We start from the raw sequence: 16,239 nt of genomic DNA, 5'->3' as shown, positions 1-16,239 counted from the left end.
CCGTCTTAAACTGGTTAAGTAACTTAACAACAATCGCTCCCCTAACTGCCACAACCCCCACCACTTCTGTTCTCGGCATGCTCGCTGCTGTACTTAAGCAGGACTGTGCACACTCACAAGTCACATAACTAAAGACCTGCTCGTAAATTTGCCGAGGTGTGTGGCTCGTCGAAACATGTCGTCGTCTCCAGCTAAACAGCCAGTTTCCTTACTGGGAACCAACGCGTTCGGTGGCCGAGTTGACGCCGAGCAGAGCCTGGACATCGTGAAGGCTTTCCTGGACAGGGGGCACAACCACGTGGACACAGCCTTCATGTACGAGGATGGGAAGGCAGAGACGTTCATAGGGGGCATGAACCTTCCCAAAACAGGTGCTTCAGTGAGTTTGATGTGCTACCTTACCTCGTCAACAACACTTTGTAGCATTGTTTGCATATAGGCCTATCAATATCCTTAGCTTTTCCTTGGTCGTCTGCCTCATATGCAAAAATACTTCCAAACAGAACTTCTGCTGTTTTCCTTTTCGACCAACACTGGTCGTGGAGGCTCTGAAGCACTTGCTATGTTGGCAAGGCTTTCATTTTCTTCAGGAAACACACATTTTGTGGTTTACAACCCAGCAAAACCAGTCTGCGGCGTGTGTGTAGTTATGTGTGTGGTTAGTGGAGCAGATGGGGGAAGTGCTGTTGGTATTGATATATTGGATACTGTTGACAATTAGTATTGTTTCCATTTAAAATTTTTATTATCGAATAAGTATTGAAGTATCGATATTTTTTTCAACCCTAACCAGAAGGGAAAGATCATTGAATGATTTTTTTAGGCCTAAATAAACAAAATCTTCGTTTTCATGACTGAAAAATATTAATAAACAAACTGACCTTAAAGAACAACACAATTTCATAATGTTTAACTTTGTGTATATTTGGCGGACCCTGCCACCTTTCTAGCTTCAAACAGTGTTCTGGGGCCAGTGCATCTCAGCAGCACAACTGTACTTCATTGTAATGCTGTTTTATCCCACATTTTACTTTTATCAAATAATTGCAGCTCTTTGTGTTTCAAATATTGTACACATATTGCGATTTCAATTAATTGTAATTGATTGTAATTGAATGTTGCAGCCCTAATCACAACACAACGTAATCTGATTTAATCTTGAAGCCTTGTCTTACACAAGTTTTAACATTACAGTCGTTCTTATGGTTACGTGGTGCATACCCTTCAACGAATATCTGTTTAATCAAATTATAACAGTAATTGACGGAAAACCTTTAATAGGGAATTTAATAGGGGGCACTTTTTGAGACTTTGGGAGGGGGTTAATAGAGGCCCACAGCTCAATTTTGTCATGGGACCCTACAACCTGTCTCTTATCACTTTACACTCACATGAACGGTTTTTTAGTTGTGATGCACCAAAAACAACCAATTTAAATGTTGTATCAATCTGTATCAAAAGTTGTCTTTTCAATCACAGTAAAAATACTAACCTGCACATAGATGGAGGAAGCAGGAGAAACCCAATGAGCTGTGGTGATCTGCTGACACCTTGTGGCTAAAAATAAGATCTACACGCTACAACTAGTCTGACCAGTGCTCTGCAGATGATTCAACGAAAAGACCTGAACAAATATTAACACACATGCCTAAAGCAACAGGAAGTGGTAACTGACAATGCACTTTGCACTGCTTCACCTACAGCCAAAGCAAAGAAGACGAAAACCTGTGATAATTTAGCACTCGCTCCGTTTTAAACCGGTTAAGTAACTTTACGACGCTCCCTAACTACAGCTCCAACCACGACCTCTGCCCTCCGCATGCTCGCTGCTGTACTTTAGCATGCTGTGGGCAATAAAAGCCGGACTGTGCACACTCAGACGGAGTCACAATATTAAAAACCTGCTCGTACATTTGCCGAGGCGCGTGGCTCGTCGAAACATGTCGTCGTCTCCAGCTAAACGGCCGGTGTCCTTACTGGGAACTATGGCGTTTGGTGGCCGAGCTGACGCCGAGCAGAGCCTGGACATGGTGAAGGCTTTCCTGGACAGGGGGCACAACCACCTGGACACAGCCTTCATGTACGTGGATGGGAAGTCAGAGACGGTCATAGGGGGCATGAACCTTCCCAAAACAGGTATATCAGAAGCAGCCATGTTCGTAATAAGTCAAAACACTGACTTCTCTCAGTCTGCTAACCTTTCACTGAGTTTATAAAGTTAACTAGCCAAGCTGTCAGCGGAGCTACCTGCTGCTGGGAGGCAGCAGCTTGGAATTATGGGTAATAAGCCCACCATAACCAACTAGCTGTCCCCAGCTGTGGGCTGTGTTTTGATCACTTTATTACGGATAAAACTGTTGTTTTGAGGGGTATTTATTTCATATATTTAGTAATTCAGTTTGCAAGCCACTGTGTACAATATAAAAAAAATAAACAATACCGTTTGATATGTACCAGCGTAAGATTTAAAGGTGCACTATGTAGTTTTGGGGAGGAAATTTAATCAGGAGATAAATTTTATGAAACACTGTCTGGAGCTTGTTGGAGGTTGAACAAAGATGGTACAAAAATAGAAATCAGAAACCCTTGGAACAAGTTTGTTAATAATGTACTGTTATTATCATCATTATCATGATCTGGTCGGACCGTTAACTTGATTAGTTAAACTATTTAAATAGTTTGAATATTGTGATCATTCATATAAACTCACATAGTGTCTGAGCCCTTCATGCAAAAAAGAAAACCCTCAGTTGTGTTTGCTGAAGCCAACCTGTTACTGACTACTTTTACGTGTTATACACTGTGTTTGTGTGACAGTAAGCATAGCTACCAAGGCCAATCCCTGGGATGGAAAGACGCTGAAGCCAGAAAGTGTGCGCTCACAGCTGGAAACCTCCCTTCAGAGGCTGCGGACTGATTGCGTGGACCTTTTCTACCTTCATGCCCCTGACCACCAAAACCCCATCCAGGATACCCTTAGGGCCTGTAATGAACTCCACAAAGAGGTAGAGTTACTGTCTCTAGTCTCTAGAACGGTCTCTTACATATTTGTACACTAGCATGTTTGGATACTATCTGCTTACTTGACAGTATTTTATAAAACTATTAATTCATGTCAAAATGTGGCCCTCAGGGGAAATTCAAGGAGTTTGCTCTGTCAAACTATGCATCATGGGAAGTAGCTGAAATTGTGACCATCTGCAGACACAACAACTGGATCGCTCCCACTGTGTATCAGGTATTCTGGGACTAAAACGTCTCCAATCATCTTCAGACTAAATCAAATGCTTGATTCATGTCCATGTTGCATCCCTCCTTACGAGTGGCTATGTGTTAGAAAGCCCTTTATTTTCATGTCAACATGATCATTACGGAGCTAAAAATTCCCCTTTTTTTCAGAGTGAGTGTGCAGCTGCATATCCCAGATCACAGTAGTTTTTTTCAAGTAAAAAAATAGCTAAGTTAAGCTTCACCTCATGGTGTAGAGAAACTTGCTTCTTTTCTGACTCTTCTCTCACTTTTACATTAACTAAGAATCTTACAAACTATCACAGGGAATGTACAATGCCACCACAAGACAGGTTGAGACAGAGTTGCTGCCATGTCTGAGATACTACGGGATGAGATTCTACGCATACAATCCTCTAGCAGGTCTGTATATCTTCTACTGTAGTGTGCCCTGCAGTCGCCATTTGAGACATTTCCCTTTTAAAAGTTAATTCTGATTCTTTAACTTTTCATCAAGTGCCATCATCAGGTCGTAGTTGGAATTTGTCAGATACTTCAGTTTTTGAAAAACTTTCCCATCAGCCTCAACTGCACCTTATGTGTAGTGCTTATTAACAAATATTAGCATGCTAACCGTATGGTGAACATGGTGAACAGTATACTGTATATCTGTCTAGAATAAAGGTGTTAGCACACTGATATTAGCATTTACTGTAGCTCAAAACAGCCTCACAGAGCTTCTTACTATGGCTGGATAACTTAGTCTTGTCTTGACAATATTTTTTTCTCCAAATGCAGACTGAAAAAGCTTCGTATTGAGTTCATCAGCATTCAAACCAAAGATTTTGGCTTGAATTCTGACAATACTATTGTTCTGCAGGTGGCCTTCTGACAGGAAAGTACCACTACGAAGACAAAGACATTTCCCAGCCTGCAGGACGCTTCTTTGGCAACAACTGGGCTGCAGCATACCGGGACAGGTGAGAGACCAGCTGTATGATTTTTACATTTTTTCCGGACAATAAGCAACTCAATTTGTTTTGACACTTGAGGTATTTCTTCCTGCATGTATGCACTTTTATGAACTCCGACCAAGCACAAAAAATACTTGTCTTTCTGCTTCTCTGTCAGATACTGGAAGGAGAGTCAATTCCATGCAATAGGTCTGGTTATACAGTCATTGGAGACAGTGTACGGCTCAGAGAAACCCACCATGACTTCTGCTGCTATGCGCTGGATGTATCACCACTCCCAACTTAAGGTACCTACACTGTTTGGAGAGCTCTAGTGAGATGACATGACGTGTTGTCATTATCTTGGGGAGATTACATTGTACAACATGAGATTAGAATTTTAACGTTTTTGTCAGTACTGTATCAATTATCAGTTCAAGCATATCCTTCACATCACTAAATACATTTTATGATGAAACTGAGAACTAGGCCTGCAGCTGACAATGATTTTGTTATGCTAATAGAAAAAATCCTTTTACCATCTGAAAGGGCGTGGTCAGTTGGATTTTCAATTTTAGAATTGAAGACTGTATTGGTTCTTGTTGTACCAGGAAGATGTTACATCAACTTTGAAACACAATTCTGATTAAAACAACATTTTGACAGCATAATTTCCCTCCTTGACCACTAAACTGTCTGCTGTTCCAGGGTGAGCTCGGTGATGGAGTCATCATTGGCATGTCAAGTATGGAGCAACTTCAGCAGAACTTGGCTGCTGCAGAGGAGGGACCTCTAGATGAGAGAGTGGTCGCTGCTTTCAATGAGGCCTGGAACCTTGTAGCCCACGAGTGTCCAAACTACTTCCGCTGAAGAGCCAAAATCTCCTCAACAGTGCAATCAAATTTCAAGTTTATAGAGTAAATGATCTGCTGAAGGCCCTTTCCCTTAGTTACTTATTACTTGTGCTTTTTACTTGAAATCACACTTAACAATTTTTTTTTCTTCTAATAAATGAATCAACTGGAGAACAGTATGTATTAATCATCAGAGCAGTTGGTTAATGTATAAATGTAAATGAAAACAAGATTTTTTCAGTGAAAAGGTACTTTTTCTGCAGTCTGCCTTAATTAAACTGTTACATTAAAATAAAAACTCATTTTCCCAAATTAACAAAATGTTTTTCTCTACACATAAAATGAATTGAATGGGTCGGTTTAACACATACATTGTTTTGGCAGAAAGGCAAATAACTGCAATACAAAACTTTTTGTCATCAGGTTGACAAAACGAGCAGCATCAACAGGATTACATGCAAGACCTCATTAAGTCCCCTGACTTCGGTCACCAGTTTACTGAAGAACAATTCAGTCCAAAGCTAAAATTCAAGGTGAAGGACAGAAGTTCTTGAAAAAGTTACAGAAGGTATAAACAGACTCCATGGACTGAACTGGCAGTCAGGATGAATGGTTCTAACGTTGACGAGTCCCCCTGCTGTTGAAGGTTGGCAAAATGACTTTTAAAAATAATGTGTACAAGCTCCTGCTCTTGCGGTTGTTTCATTCTGCATCATCATCATCCTCTTCTTCTTCATTATCCTCCATAGACTCTTCCTCACCAGCACAGTTCTCAAACTCGCCTGTTTCTGAGTTCCACATACATTTGATCTGCACCTTGAATTCTGCCATTTCAATGGCAAAGAGTTTCTGTGGGGAAAAAAACAGCAAATTTGAACAAATGCAACACAGCACAATATATCACTGTTGAAATTTTCTGCAATCAAAAAGTAATGAACTCACCAGAATACGAGCCTGCTCAGGAGTCAGCACGTCTCCCTCCTTACAGACTTCATGGTCCTTCAGCAGTGTCACCACACCTTTAATAACAGATGATACAAAATGTGACTATCATGTCATATCCATCTGATGTGATCTTTAAAAGAGGAAGCCCATTCTACCAACAATTGTTGTCTGTGTTTAGATCTTCAGAACGAAGCAATGGGAAGTCAAAAAGTTATAGAGCAATTGTTGGTGTTGGTCTTCACATGAGATTTGTTGACAAAAGAAAAATGTAGTATAAATGGCAGCCTTCTATCGTAATCTTACCCTTCTTGAGAGCAGTGGGAAGTCCCAATTGCCTCAACTGGGGCTCCATTGAGTGAGGAAACTGTTCCAGGGGTCCCTCATCCAGAGTTATGGCCATCTGTGCCTGGTTGCCTGCCCGTGCATAATCCATCTCTTTGAAATGACTGAAATACCTGCAGGGAGAGAACACCATTTTGTCAAACGATGAACAGTATTTAGAGAATTACTGCAACGATGATACCTTAAAGAATCCTCACTTACTCTTGTACTTCATCCTTTGTTTTATTTGTGAATAGTACTCCTACTTCTCCTCGTAGATACTTGGTGACCTGGACATTATCAATAGGCAATAAACATTACAAGTCGTTAAAATACATCATTATATTTTCTGTTTTAACACCACACATGAGATCTCGCCTACCTTGTGCAAATTATCTTTGTATTCGTCTGTTTGTCCTTTACTCAAGGCAACAATCATGACTTTATTTTTGCCAAAGAAGAATCTGTTGAAAAAGAATAGAGTCCAGTTAAATTGTTGACTGTGGCACCTGTTTAACTTTCTAGTCCACCTGATATATCGGTTGGATGATTTTGTCCTATCAGAAATACACTGGGATCGGCGTATATGTTGTCCAATATGCGCAGAGATTAAACTTTTTCTTGAAATGTTTGATAACCACATTTAAGGGATCATTGTAAAAAATGTGTTACAATACCTGATTTTATACTCCCCAATACCAGCATCGGCCTCAAAATGCAAGTGTTGGTCGAGCTTGATAGCTTTTATAAAGTTAGGAATTGAAAGATACAGATTTTTTTTCTTTTTAAATGGAAGAATTGAGGCTGAAATATCCTGACTTTTGGTCCCCAATATAAGCTGAACTTCAACAGCACTAGATCTTAGTGTTGACTGGTAAATGCCCATGTCTTTCAAACTCCATGCCCCCAGTTATTGACACAAACTGTCTCATTGTTGTAGTCTTCAAAATAACCCTGATGAATAACCCCCGTTCCTCAGGAGCCACAGAAGACAGTTTACACCTGTTTTCATAGGCTGTGGTACTCCTCATGGCGGCTAAACTGACCTCAATGTGTAAAAGCTGAGAAATACCCCTTTAAATAAACAGATATGTCAAACCAACAAGCTGCTTGATGTCTTTACCTGCTGTGTTTCCACGCTGTCCTGATGTCTTTCAGCTTGTTATTCCTCATATTGGCCACAGAGAATATGAACAAGTTTCTGTAGGTGTCCACACATTTCCGTAACTAAAATGACAAACAGGTGGAAGGTTTAGTGTCAAACATGTCAATAGCTTCAGCTAACTCTAGCTAGCATATAGCTATAGCTGACAGCAGACCAGAGCAGAAAACACTCACCTCTTCGATCAATTTCTGTTTTAACTCCAGTCCCTTCTTGGCTGTTTTCGTTAACGAAACTAAAGAAAAGATTATAGAAGAAACAGTCAATCAATAATGATAAGTTAGGAGTTTAAGTGATGTCAGTCAACAGTTGCTGTTACAGGACCCCATGTATGTTAACTGCTATAAGCTAACCGTAGCTTGTTAGCTAACGTACGTTACTTTTCTGTCGTCCTCAACAGCAGTAACATAAAGCAACCACTTAACAAGTTTAACCGCTTAATTTGTTTGTACATTAAACAATCTGGACGTATATTTGCTCACTTTTCTTGTCCCTCTTTGACTTCGGCATGGTTTCCTCTCACGATGGCAGAGCAGCAGACGCACACGTGAAGTGGAAGGACCCCAAATGTTTCTGTTTGGTGAAGCTGACCATGCGGTGCCTGACCACAAAGGTAACCGGAGGAGGGAGAACTACTTTTAAATAAAGTATCGATAATTAATTACTGTTGTAGGTATGCAGGAATTAAGTGCCGCTCCTAAATTAATATATACATGAATTGATTTAAGACTCATGTTAGCTTTGTCGTTGTTTCAAACTATAAATACACATATAAATCGGGCAAACTCATTTAAAAGTTTTTTTGTCGGGGTCCCTTCATAATCTATGGCACTATTATATGTGTGCAAGAAAATGTATACGGATCGAATATTGGATATCAGTCGCACACCGCTTTATTAAGTTGCATAGTATGATATTTTAGTAAACATTTTCATAAAAAGCAACATTTTTCAGAGTCGTGCCGAGCTGTCTAAGATTCATTTCACATTTCCGTGTAACCTGACAGGGTGAAGATTATCTGTCTGGAGTAAATGAGATTATGGACGGCTTAACCCACTAGGAGGCCCCAGAGCCAAAGCAACAACATGCAAGTACAGTGACATCACCCACAAAAATACAACCTCACCATACACTCCATCTGTAGGTGTATTTTGGGCCCTTGTTGAGGTGTCCTATGCCTGTCTGTAAGTCCCCTTTTAAATGTAGATTCTCCTCACACATTTTCTATTAATATTAGAAAGATGTGGCTAAAGACCAATTAAGGTACATTTGCAACATTTTGGCTGGATGGAGGGGAAGCCCAGGACATTTGCCCCTCTTACCCTGCTGTGGGTAAGCATTGCATGAGCCAGAGCGTTATATCACTTTCAGAGGTTGCATTCAGTTACATCACTCATTTTGCCTGGTTGTGATAACAATGTTTTCAGAAAAACTGCTGCGACAAGTGATATGCAAAAGCTTTCAAGTTCAGGCGAAAATAGTGGTGATACAGAAGCACATATAGCCTCAATATTAAGTAATATAAGATAAGATAACACTGGTTATCATCAGATGTCTCACAGAATCAAAGAGTCCACAGAAGATTACAAAAAGACAAACTTAGTGTGCAAAGGAATGCATACATTTTGTGTTGCAGATATTCCCGACACGCAGACAGAATCATTTTTAGCTGTGACTCAAATTAACTAACTTTAACCTCACGCCAAAATAACTTTAACGCTTCAACGCACACATCGCATCGACTATAAACCAAAATATATTTAGTGATCTAAATTTGTTACATGTTCAGTCACGAATATCAGACGGAACTTACGCATGTAGCTGTTACCGAAGCTCCATCAAACCCAGAGCCAACTTTAAATTAGTACAAAGCAAAACACTTATTATAATTTTAGCTTTGCAATGTCACAAGTTTAGTGCCAAAAGCAGGGGGCTGCCACTGTGAAATAAAACACACAAAAGAATACTTTGAGGGCGCTGTTAGCAACTTCACAAATGCTAGATTAGCTAAGGATAAGATGAAATTTCACAAGCTTAGTGCTGCCTGGAAATGATTTCTTCCACTGTGTTCTGAAACAGATGGTAGCAGTTGTGATTAAAACGAAGCAAAAATTGTTAACAGGGGCATAAGACAAGGAGGGGAAAGGGGGACTGCGCCTGAAATCTATTATCGATAGTTCCTAGTCAGTGTTCAAAACTTCCAACTTCAAAATGTTTTATAAGCAACCACACACACAGATCAGCACACTTAAAAAGAGACGAGAGGATTGGCTTGTACCGCTTGCGCTCACCGACTTTTATCAAGCACAATTCAACTGAATGGAAGTAGAAACAAGGTTATTACAGTGCTTTTCACAACACAGAAACTATATAGCATAAAAAGTGATGAAAAGATAATTGTCCCCTGTGTGCACTTCTGTGATGTGTTTATATCAGTGAAGGCGGAGTTGGTGGATCTTTCCCAAGTTTCCGACTTGGATGACCGTTCCATTGCACCTTTCGGTGTCTGATATTGTTTTTCTCCAGAGACAATGGATGCAGCTCCAGTATACATGGTGCTCTTTTGAGGAGGGCCCGTGTTGATACTAGAATAAAAAGCAGAGGATGCATGGAAGGGACTACAGAGAAAATGCCTCTGCACGTGGTCCAGAATTTTGTGCTGCGCCCCTGACAGTGACTCACCTATTAACTAAATTGGTATTCAATGCACACTCTCATTTCTCCCCATCCTTTCTCTTGTAGTGGATGCAGTCTGGCAGAAATACAAGTCTGGGCAAATTCAGACATGTCCTTTGAGATGATGCCCAGATGAAACTCAGTAGATTTATAAGTTCCACTAACTTTGTATTTTTTCTATTGTTAAGTGAAGGCAAACATATACGCTCAAAATTGATCTATTAATAGCTTCAGACAATGTTCTTTATTTTGTTTTGGACAGCCTCTTAAAAAAGATTAATGACTAAAAACAAATACTGAAAAACTCATTAGGCAAATTGAAAGTATTCACAAACCCTTATATCAAGGGTGCCCAAACTGTTTCCCTTAGAGGGCCAAGACTAAAACTTAATGGCAAGCAAGCAAACACATATTGTGTTGTATTGTTAAGAGACAAAATGGTACTATGATCCAAAGTTCCCTTTATTGACTGACTTCCTGTACAAAGTGTCACTTTGCTTTATGTTCAGATCATGAACAATAATCTATATTTAGGGATCCTACAAAGAGCATTTTTTCCTTCTATCATTTTTAAAAATGTATTTTTAATTTTTCTTTGCTGGAAACATCTTGCAGGCCAAGTAAGACCTTGAACCGGGCCAACTTTGGCCTCACTTTGGGGAGCTATGGCCTATAGGCACCTGTTTTTTTTTTGTTTGTTTTTTTACCAATAATTATAAGTATAAGTTTGTGTATAAACACCAACAAAAAAAACCATGCAAATTTGTCTTTGGAGGGGTTCGCAAGAAGAAAACACAAATTAGGGCTATAAACAAATATATAAATATGTAATAACCTACAGTACAATATATGGTCATATAATGGAGTAGAATACAATATTACATTTCACAAAACACAACATTTTCGAAAACACAACATTTCAGAAAAAAACAACATTTCACAGAACAGGGCCACCGTACCCTAGGATACAATAGACAAGCAGGCAATCATATGGAGTCTGAAATGTTATATTATTATTATTATTATTATTATTATTATTATTATTATTGTTGTTGTTGTTGTTGTTGTTGTTGTGGTGAAAGTTTGTCAGTGATGCCTTTTTATTTTAAGACTCAGCTGTAACATGCAGGCCTACAACAAGTTAAACCCCTGAACAACATGTCTGAATACGATGCGTAAAACAAAATGAATTGAGGATTGATTGTTATTCTCCTATTGATTAAGCTTATGTGTTTGCCTTCTGCCGGTATGTGATCCCTCTCCTCGCTGTCGGTGTGGGAGAGAAAGGGGGAGGGACGTGGGAGGGGCCGGTGAGGGTGATAGTGCCTAGTTTAGCACTTTGCAATATGATCCGCGCACACCACGGAGAGGCCGGGCTCTGCGGTCCTGCGTCCTGCTACCATCCCACCACCGCACCACATGGAGACGGGACAGAGCCACAGTAACGGGGAATGACAAAGGAAGAAGGAGGACCATCTTCCTGTGGCTATATGAAACCGGCACAGCATCAGCAGCTCCTGACAAAGCAAAGACGCACAGAGAGATGAGGGTGACGGGAAGTGCGACTGGAGCTCGTTGCGGTCTGCGTCAAACCTCTCGCCCCGTCGGAAGATAATGCCCTCGGCGCCCCTTAAAGGACTTTCTGGGTTTGTTTGCTGTTTGCTCTGCAGGGGTCCATGTTGTCAGTATCTCGGGAGTAAACATCCAGAAGGGACAGTGATGTTCACCAGGTCTCCGGCCACCTCTCAGTCACTCTCAGCATCTGCGTTGTAAGGAGAAACTCGCCCTGTGGGAGTGGGATTGTGAAGGAATATGCAGAGATAAAAACAAACAACAGTTTTTTTTATTGTATCCAAAACAGACAGAGCCATAAGTGGATTACCGGGTGTTTCTCACCTGAAACATGAACTCACTGTTTTTCTCCGATACTCCGCCTGGTGCGGTCTGCAACGTCCCCGCCGGGTCGGGCGCGGTGACCAGCGCCCTGCGAAACGACCTGGGCTCCAACATCCATGTGCTGAAAACCCTCAACCTGCGATTCCGCTGCTTCCTTGCCAAAGTTCACGAGCTAGAGAGGAGGAACAAGCTGCTGGAGAGCCAGCTGCAGCAAGCACTGCAGAGACCGCAGTACCGACACCTCTACACCCGGGAAGTTGCCGTGCAGACGGACGGTCCCGAGTCCAGACTGCCGGGCACCATCTGGAGTTTCACCCACGTCCGGAGGCAAGGGGAGCGCTTCGAGACCCTGCAGGGGCCCGGGGTGACGTGGACGCATCCGGATGGAGTTGGGGTCCAGATAGACACCATCACCCCAGAGCTGAGGGCTCTGTATAACGTGCTGGCCAAAGTCAAGAGGGAGAGGGACGAGTACAGGAGAAGGTGAGTGAACACCATCATCAACATGACTGATGAGGCCATGTGAACTGTCTGCTGGTGTTGGATGGTTGTTTCAAAGACTTCTAAAGCATGTTTCCATAATTAATATACAGCAGCACAGTCCATGTTATGCCTGGATACATCCCAATATATCTGACCAGCTATTCAGTCATTTGCAGGGGAGAAGCAAGACATTAAAGGCCCTGAAAGAAGGATGCTCTGGGCCCCATTTTCTCCTTCCAGGGCCCCCCTCATCACTGCTCTCACAGTGGCTATTAGCATTAGCTCATAAATAGGAAGGACACTGAATAAAAGTACACAATTTCACTGCATCAACTATTAAATTGATTGCCAACAATCAACTGATCGGTTTGAGTAATTCTTTCAGACAAAAAGTCAGAATTCTCTGATCCCAGCATCTTAAATGTGAATATTTTGACAGTACACTGAATATTTTTTGGTTGTGGACAAAACAAAACATTTGAGCGTTTACAGTGAGGACACGGGGGACATGTCCCCATCACTTTTAAACAACACAATTAGTTCAAAATGTCTTTAAAAATAGCATCAAGAAATGTTAACAAGAAAATTTGCTCTTTTTTTTTACAGCTGTAAATGTCTACCATGACCTCATACGATCCCCTCATTATATTGCCTAAAATCACTTACGAAGAATATTTACAATTTTTGTTCTTTCATCTGAACCATTATGTCGCCACCACTCAACACAGTGACACCCTTACATTGGAGGACATCATCTCGGGGCTTTAATCAAAAGTTTTAAACATTTTATTGTTTAATTTTATTGACCAAACCATTAAACGATTACTCAAGAAAATAATCATCAGATTAATTGACAGTGAAAATAATCATTAGTTGCAGCCATAATCACAGACTCATTCGAAGCCCCTATGGGGGATTTTACAGGAAAAGTCAGGTAATTTCCCATTAAGCCTACATCATCATCATCCACACTGTAGTCACAAGTTCAATTGTTGACTCATTCAACGTATATGTGTCAGATTATAAAACCAGAAGTCGTTCTAATGTAGTTTTACATTTAATGAAGACGCATAATCAATATTGCTCTTTAAGATGCTCGTTGCTAGATTGCCCACATTAGAGCGGACATGTCAGGTGATAGACAGACAAATAAACAGCAGCTATTTTGATAGTGGATTAATCATTTGAAGTCATTTTTTTAAAAACAAAAATGCCAAATATTCCAGGTTTTCCAATGCTACGATTGCTGCTTTTCTCTGTTTGATATCATTTTAAATGGAAGATCTTTGGGTTTTGGGGTGTTGGTTGGACAAAACAAGACATCTGAAGACGTCACCGTGTGCTCAGGGAATCATTTTATGGACCAAACAGCAACTCATTTAATCAAAAAAATGAGCAGCACAATAATCAGGAAGGAAATGATCTCTGAGTTGGTTTGAGAGGTTTGAGTGGTCTGATCAAGGAACTGTTCTCATCCCTTTATGACTTCAGACTTATCACTGTGACTTTTCTCGTCCCATATGGGCGTGGGTCACAAAATGTCACCATATGCTCATCTGACAGTAGAGTGGAGAGATTTCACAGTCATAGAGTTCCACTTGAGGTAGTATTTCCCATGAAGGATTTCAGAGATGACTGTTATTGTGAAATGAACAGATCCTGTTTCTCACACTCTTCTGAGGAAATTCCTTTGCATGGTTCAGTCTCCACCAATTGTTCCTCTCCTTTAGTCACATTAATTGTGTTTCCTTGAGGACTCACTGCAGCTCCCCCGGCTGACCTACGTCACTGCTGGCCGGCTCGGCTGGCTGGCTGCTGGTGGGGAGACCTGCCAAGCAGACGCCTGCTTCTGTTTGCTGCCATGATTCAAGCAGAGAGGCATTTTAACAGGCCTCTGTCTGCTCGCTGAGGTCGGCTATGACGAACGCTGACTTCCCTGTGAGCGCACTGACTCAGTGACACAGAATGCATGTGCTCTCCCTCTCCTCAGGGAAACTGTATCCTGTCCAGTCATTCCCCCGTAACACCAGCATATCCTTTTTTGTGCATTTCTGCTCGAGAAGATGAACGGCAGTGACTGGGAGAGCAGCCAAATTGCAAAACTGCTGCCGCTGAAGACAAAAATTTTGGATCCCCTTTGGCTAAAATGAAAGCTCTTGACTTTATAAGTCACTGAAACAGCCATTTTAGTTGCTCTGTAAGTCGGGTTTAGTCAACAAAATACATATAGATATGACTTTTTTGACTTTCATTCATCATATGTCTCTCCAAACAGTGGCTGTTAAGTGCATTATTTTTACATAGCTATAGGTTTTATGTATGTTTATTATTTTCTTTAATGACACAAGTACCAAAGTGTCCAAAATGCTCTTTTTTTTCTTTCTACATCTAAAGAAGTGAGGAACAGAACACATTTCCAGTCTGTTTTTATAGGCCAATAATCATGGCGATCAATCTCTCTCCCTGCCTCTCACATTCCTTCTCCTCTGCTCTGAGCTCAGTAATTGCATCATCACTGAGTCCACTGCCCAGTTGTTTTCTCTCTGTCTCCCAGTCTAAATCCTCTTTACTACAGTCACGTTTCAGCATTCAATCCCGAGCCCCATCCCATCCCCGCCATGCCTTTTCTCTTCTGTGCTTTGTGTGTTCAGCCATTCCTTCGTCCTTCACTCCACCCCTCCGTCAGCCCCTCCACCCCGCTGCTCCTCTCTGTGTCACGCAGACTGCTTTGTAAGGCATCCTCGACTCCGACCGAGGCCCCCCCGTGTGCTCCCATACCACCCAGGTGATTTATTAAGGCTTTACGAGTGTGGACACATACGAGGAGATAGATGGCCAGCTGATCCATTTCTGATTGGTCCGCTTGCACTTTAACCAAGATGTGCTCGCTTGCTTGCTTTCCGTCATTTTACAGTGCGCCTCTGTTCGATCAAGAGAATATTTTCTAACCTTGAGGCAAAATAGATGATTTTCTTGTTGTTTGTAACACACGCTCTGATGAAGTTGTGAGGTTAGTTCAACAAATTTTGCCAGAACAATTAAGATGTACATTGTGGGCCAGGATGGCAAATGTTCTCCTAAAAATACATTTATGATATTGTGTAATAAATCTGAAGATCGTACGTTTTTTAACGTAGTCTTGAACCCTGATTTTCCCCTTAAATATCCCCCTAAGTAGCTTTAAAGTAAAAAATAATACACTGTTGTAGCGGCAGTGAAACCAAGCATGCACCACAAGCTTGCAGACATTAAACACTCAGTTAGATAGCTTAAGTATCTGACTGTAGATATTGCTGTGAAAAGTTTAATCCACTTTAAACACAGTGTTTATGGAAAGCTTTAATAACCTTTGCAGCCTAGCGCCAGAAAAAAACTAGAGATGCACGATATGGATTTTTTCAGCCGATAACCAGTAATAATTTCACATTTTTGTATTTTAAAAATTAGTTAATAACCTGTAGTTTATGCACCCCTGAGGGTAAAACGGCGAAGATGTAGTGAGCAAAGATGAAGGATTCTAAATAAGCCAGATTTTTTTCATCAAGAGCCATGCATTATTCCCTAAGAAAATAACAACACTGTCGAAAAACATCCCGCAATATTAAGTTGTGTTGTTAATGTTAAGTGAAAGTGAGAAAAAAAAAATCCTGGATCCGTCCCTTTACCTGGATCTGCACCAAAAGTTAATGGGGTCTATTCTGGGCTGAGACCCATTTTCCAT

The 16,239-nt window shown here is 41.0% G+C and overlaps 3 protein-coding genes across 3 annotated transcripts in view; 2 read left to right on the top strand and 1 right to left on the bottom strand.

Moving 5' to 3' along the window:
- Positions 1 to 1,758: 1,758 nt before the first annotated feature.
- Positions 1,759 to 5,356, top strand: akr7a3 (aldo-keto reductase family 7, member A3 (aflatoxin aldehyde reductase)). Its single transcript, XM_073468163.1, has 7 exons — positions 1,759 to 2,136; positions 2,818 to 3,005; positions 3,134 to 3,238; positions 3,555 to 3,651; positions 4,109 to 4,208; positions 4,360 to 4,489; positions 4,890 to 5,356. The coding sequence occupies exons 1-7, from the start codon at positions 1,842 to 1,844 to the stop codon at positions 5,049 to 5,051; spliced, it is 1,077 nt and encodes a 358-aa protein (XP_073324264.1). The 5' UTR covers positions 1,759 to 1,841; the 3' UTR covers positions 5,052 to 5,356.
- On the bottom strand, positions 5,172 to 8,048 carry mrto4 (MRT4 homolog, ribosome maturation factor). Its single transcript, XM_073468164.1, has 8 exons — positions 7,946 to 8,048; positions 7,640 to 7,698; positions 7,425 to 7,528; positions 6,684 to 6,765; positions 6,524 to 6,591; positions 6,284 to 6,435; positions 5,978 to 6,054; positions 5,172 to 5,884 (listed from the first exon to the last, which is right to left on the bottom strand). Exons 1-8 carry the CDS (start codon positions 7,971 to 7,973, stop codon positions 5,738 to 5,740), a joined length of 717 nt encoding a protein of 238 aa, XP_073324265.1. The 5' UTR covers positions 7,974 to 8,048; the 3' UTR covers positions 5,172 to 5,737.
- Positions 8,049 to 11,742: 3,694 nt separating this feature from the next.
- Positions 11,743 to 16,239, top strand: part of iffo2b (intermediate filament family orphan 2b) — a 31,173-nt gene continuing 26,676 nt past the window's right edge. The window contains exon 1 of the mRNA XM_073468768.1: positions 11,743 to 12,518. Coding sequence (XP_073324869.1) covers positions 12,043 to 12,518 — 476 coding nt within the window. The 5' untranslated portion in view covers positions 11,743 to 12,042. The remainder of the gene's footprint in view (positions 12,519 to 16,239) is intronic.

Source organism: Pagrus major, chromosome 6 (genome assembly GCF_040436345.1).
Source record: "Pagrus major chromosome 6, Pma_NU_1.0".
Taxonomy (NCBI): domain Eukaryota; kingdom Metazoa; phylum Chordata; class Actinopteri; order Spariformes; family Sparidae; genus Pagrus; species Pagrus major.
Note: the sequence above shows the minus strand (reverse complement) of the source record. Positions and strands in the feature narration are given on the sequence as shown.

Excerpts from the sequence above, each read along its gene's own strand:
- akr7a3 (XM_073468163.1), top strand. The coding sequence starts at position 1,842 with ATGCTGTGGGCAATAAAAGCCGGACTGTGCACACTCAGACGGAGTCAC. Across the intron at positions 3,652-4,108 it reads CGCATACAATCCTCTAGCAG|GTGGCCTTCTGACAGGAAAG; the intron begins GTCTGTATATCT and ends ATTGTTCTGCAG. Across the intron at positions 4,490-4,889 it reads ATCACCACTCCCAACTTAAG|GGTGAGCTCGGTGATGGAGT; the intron begins GTACCTACACTG and ends CTGCTGTTCCAG.
- mrto4 (XM_073468164.1), bottom strand. The coding sequence starts at position 7,973 with ATGCCGAAGTCAAAGAGGGACAAGAAAA. Across the intron at positions 6,436-6,523 it reads ACAAAGGATGAAGTACAAGA|GTATTTCAGTCATTTCAAAG; the intron begins GTAAGTGAGGAT and ends CTCTCCCTGCAG. Across the intron at positions 5,885-5,977 it reads CTGAGCAGGCTCGTATTCTG|AAACTCTTTGCCATTGAAAT; the intron begins GTGAGTTCATTA and ends TTTTCCCCACAG.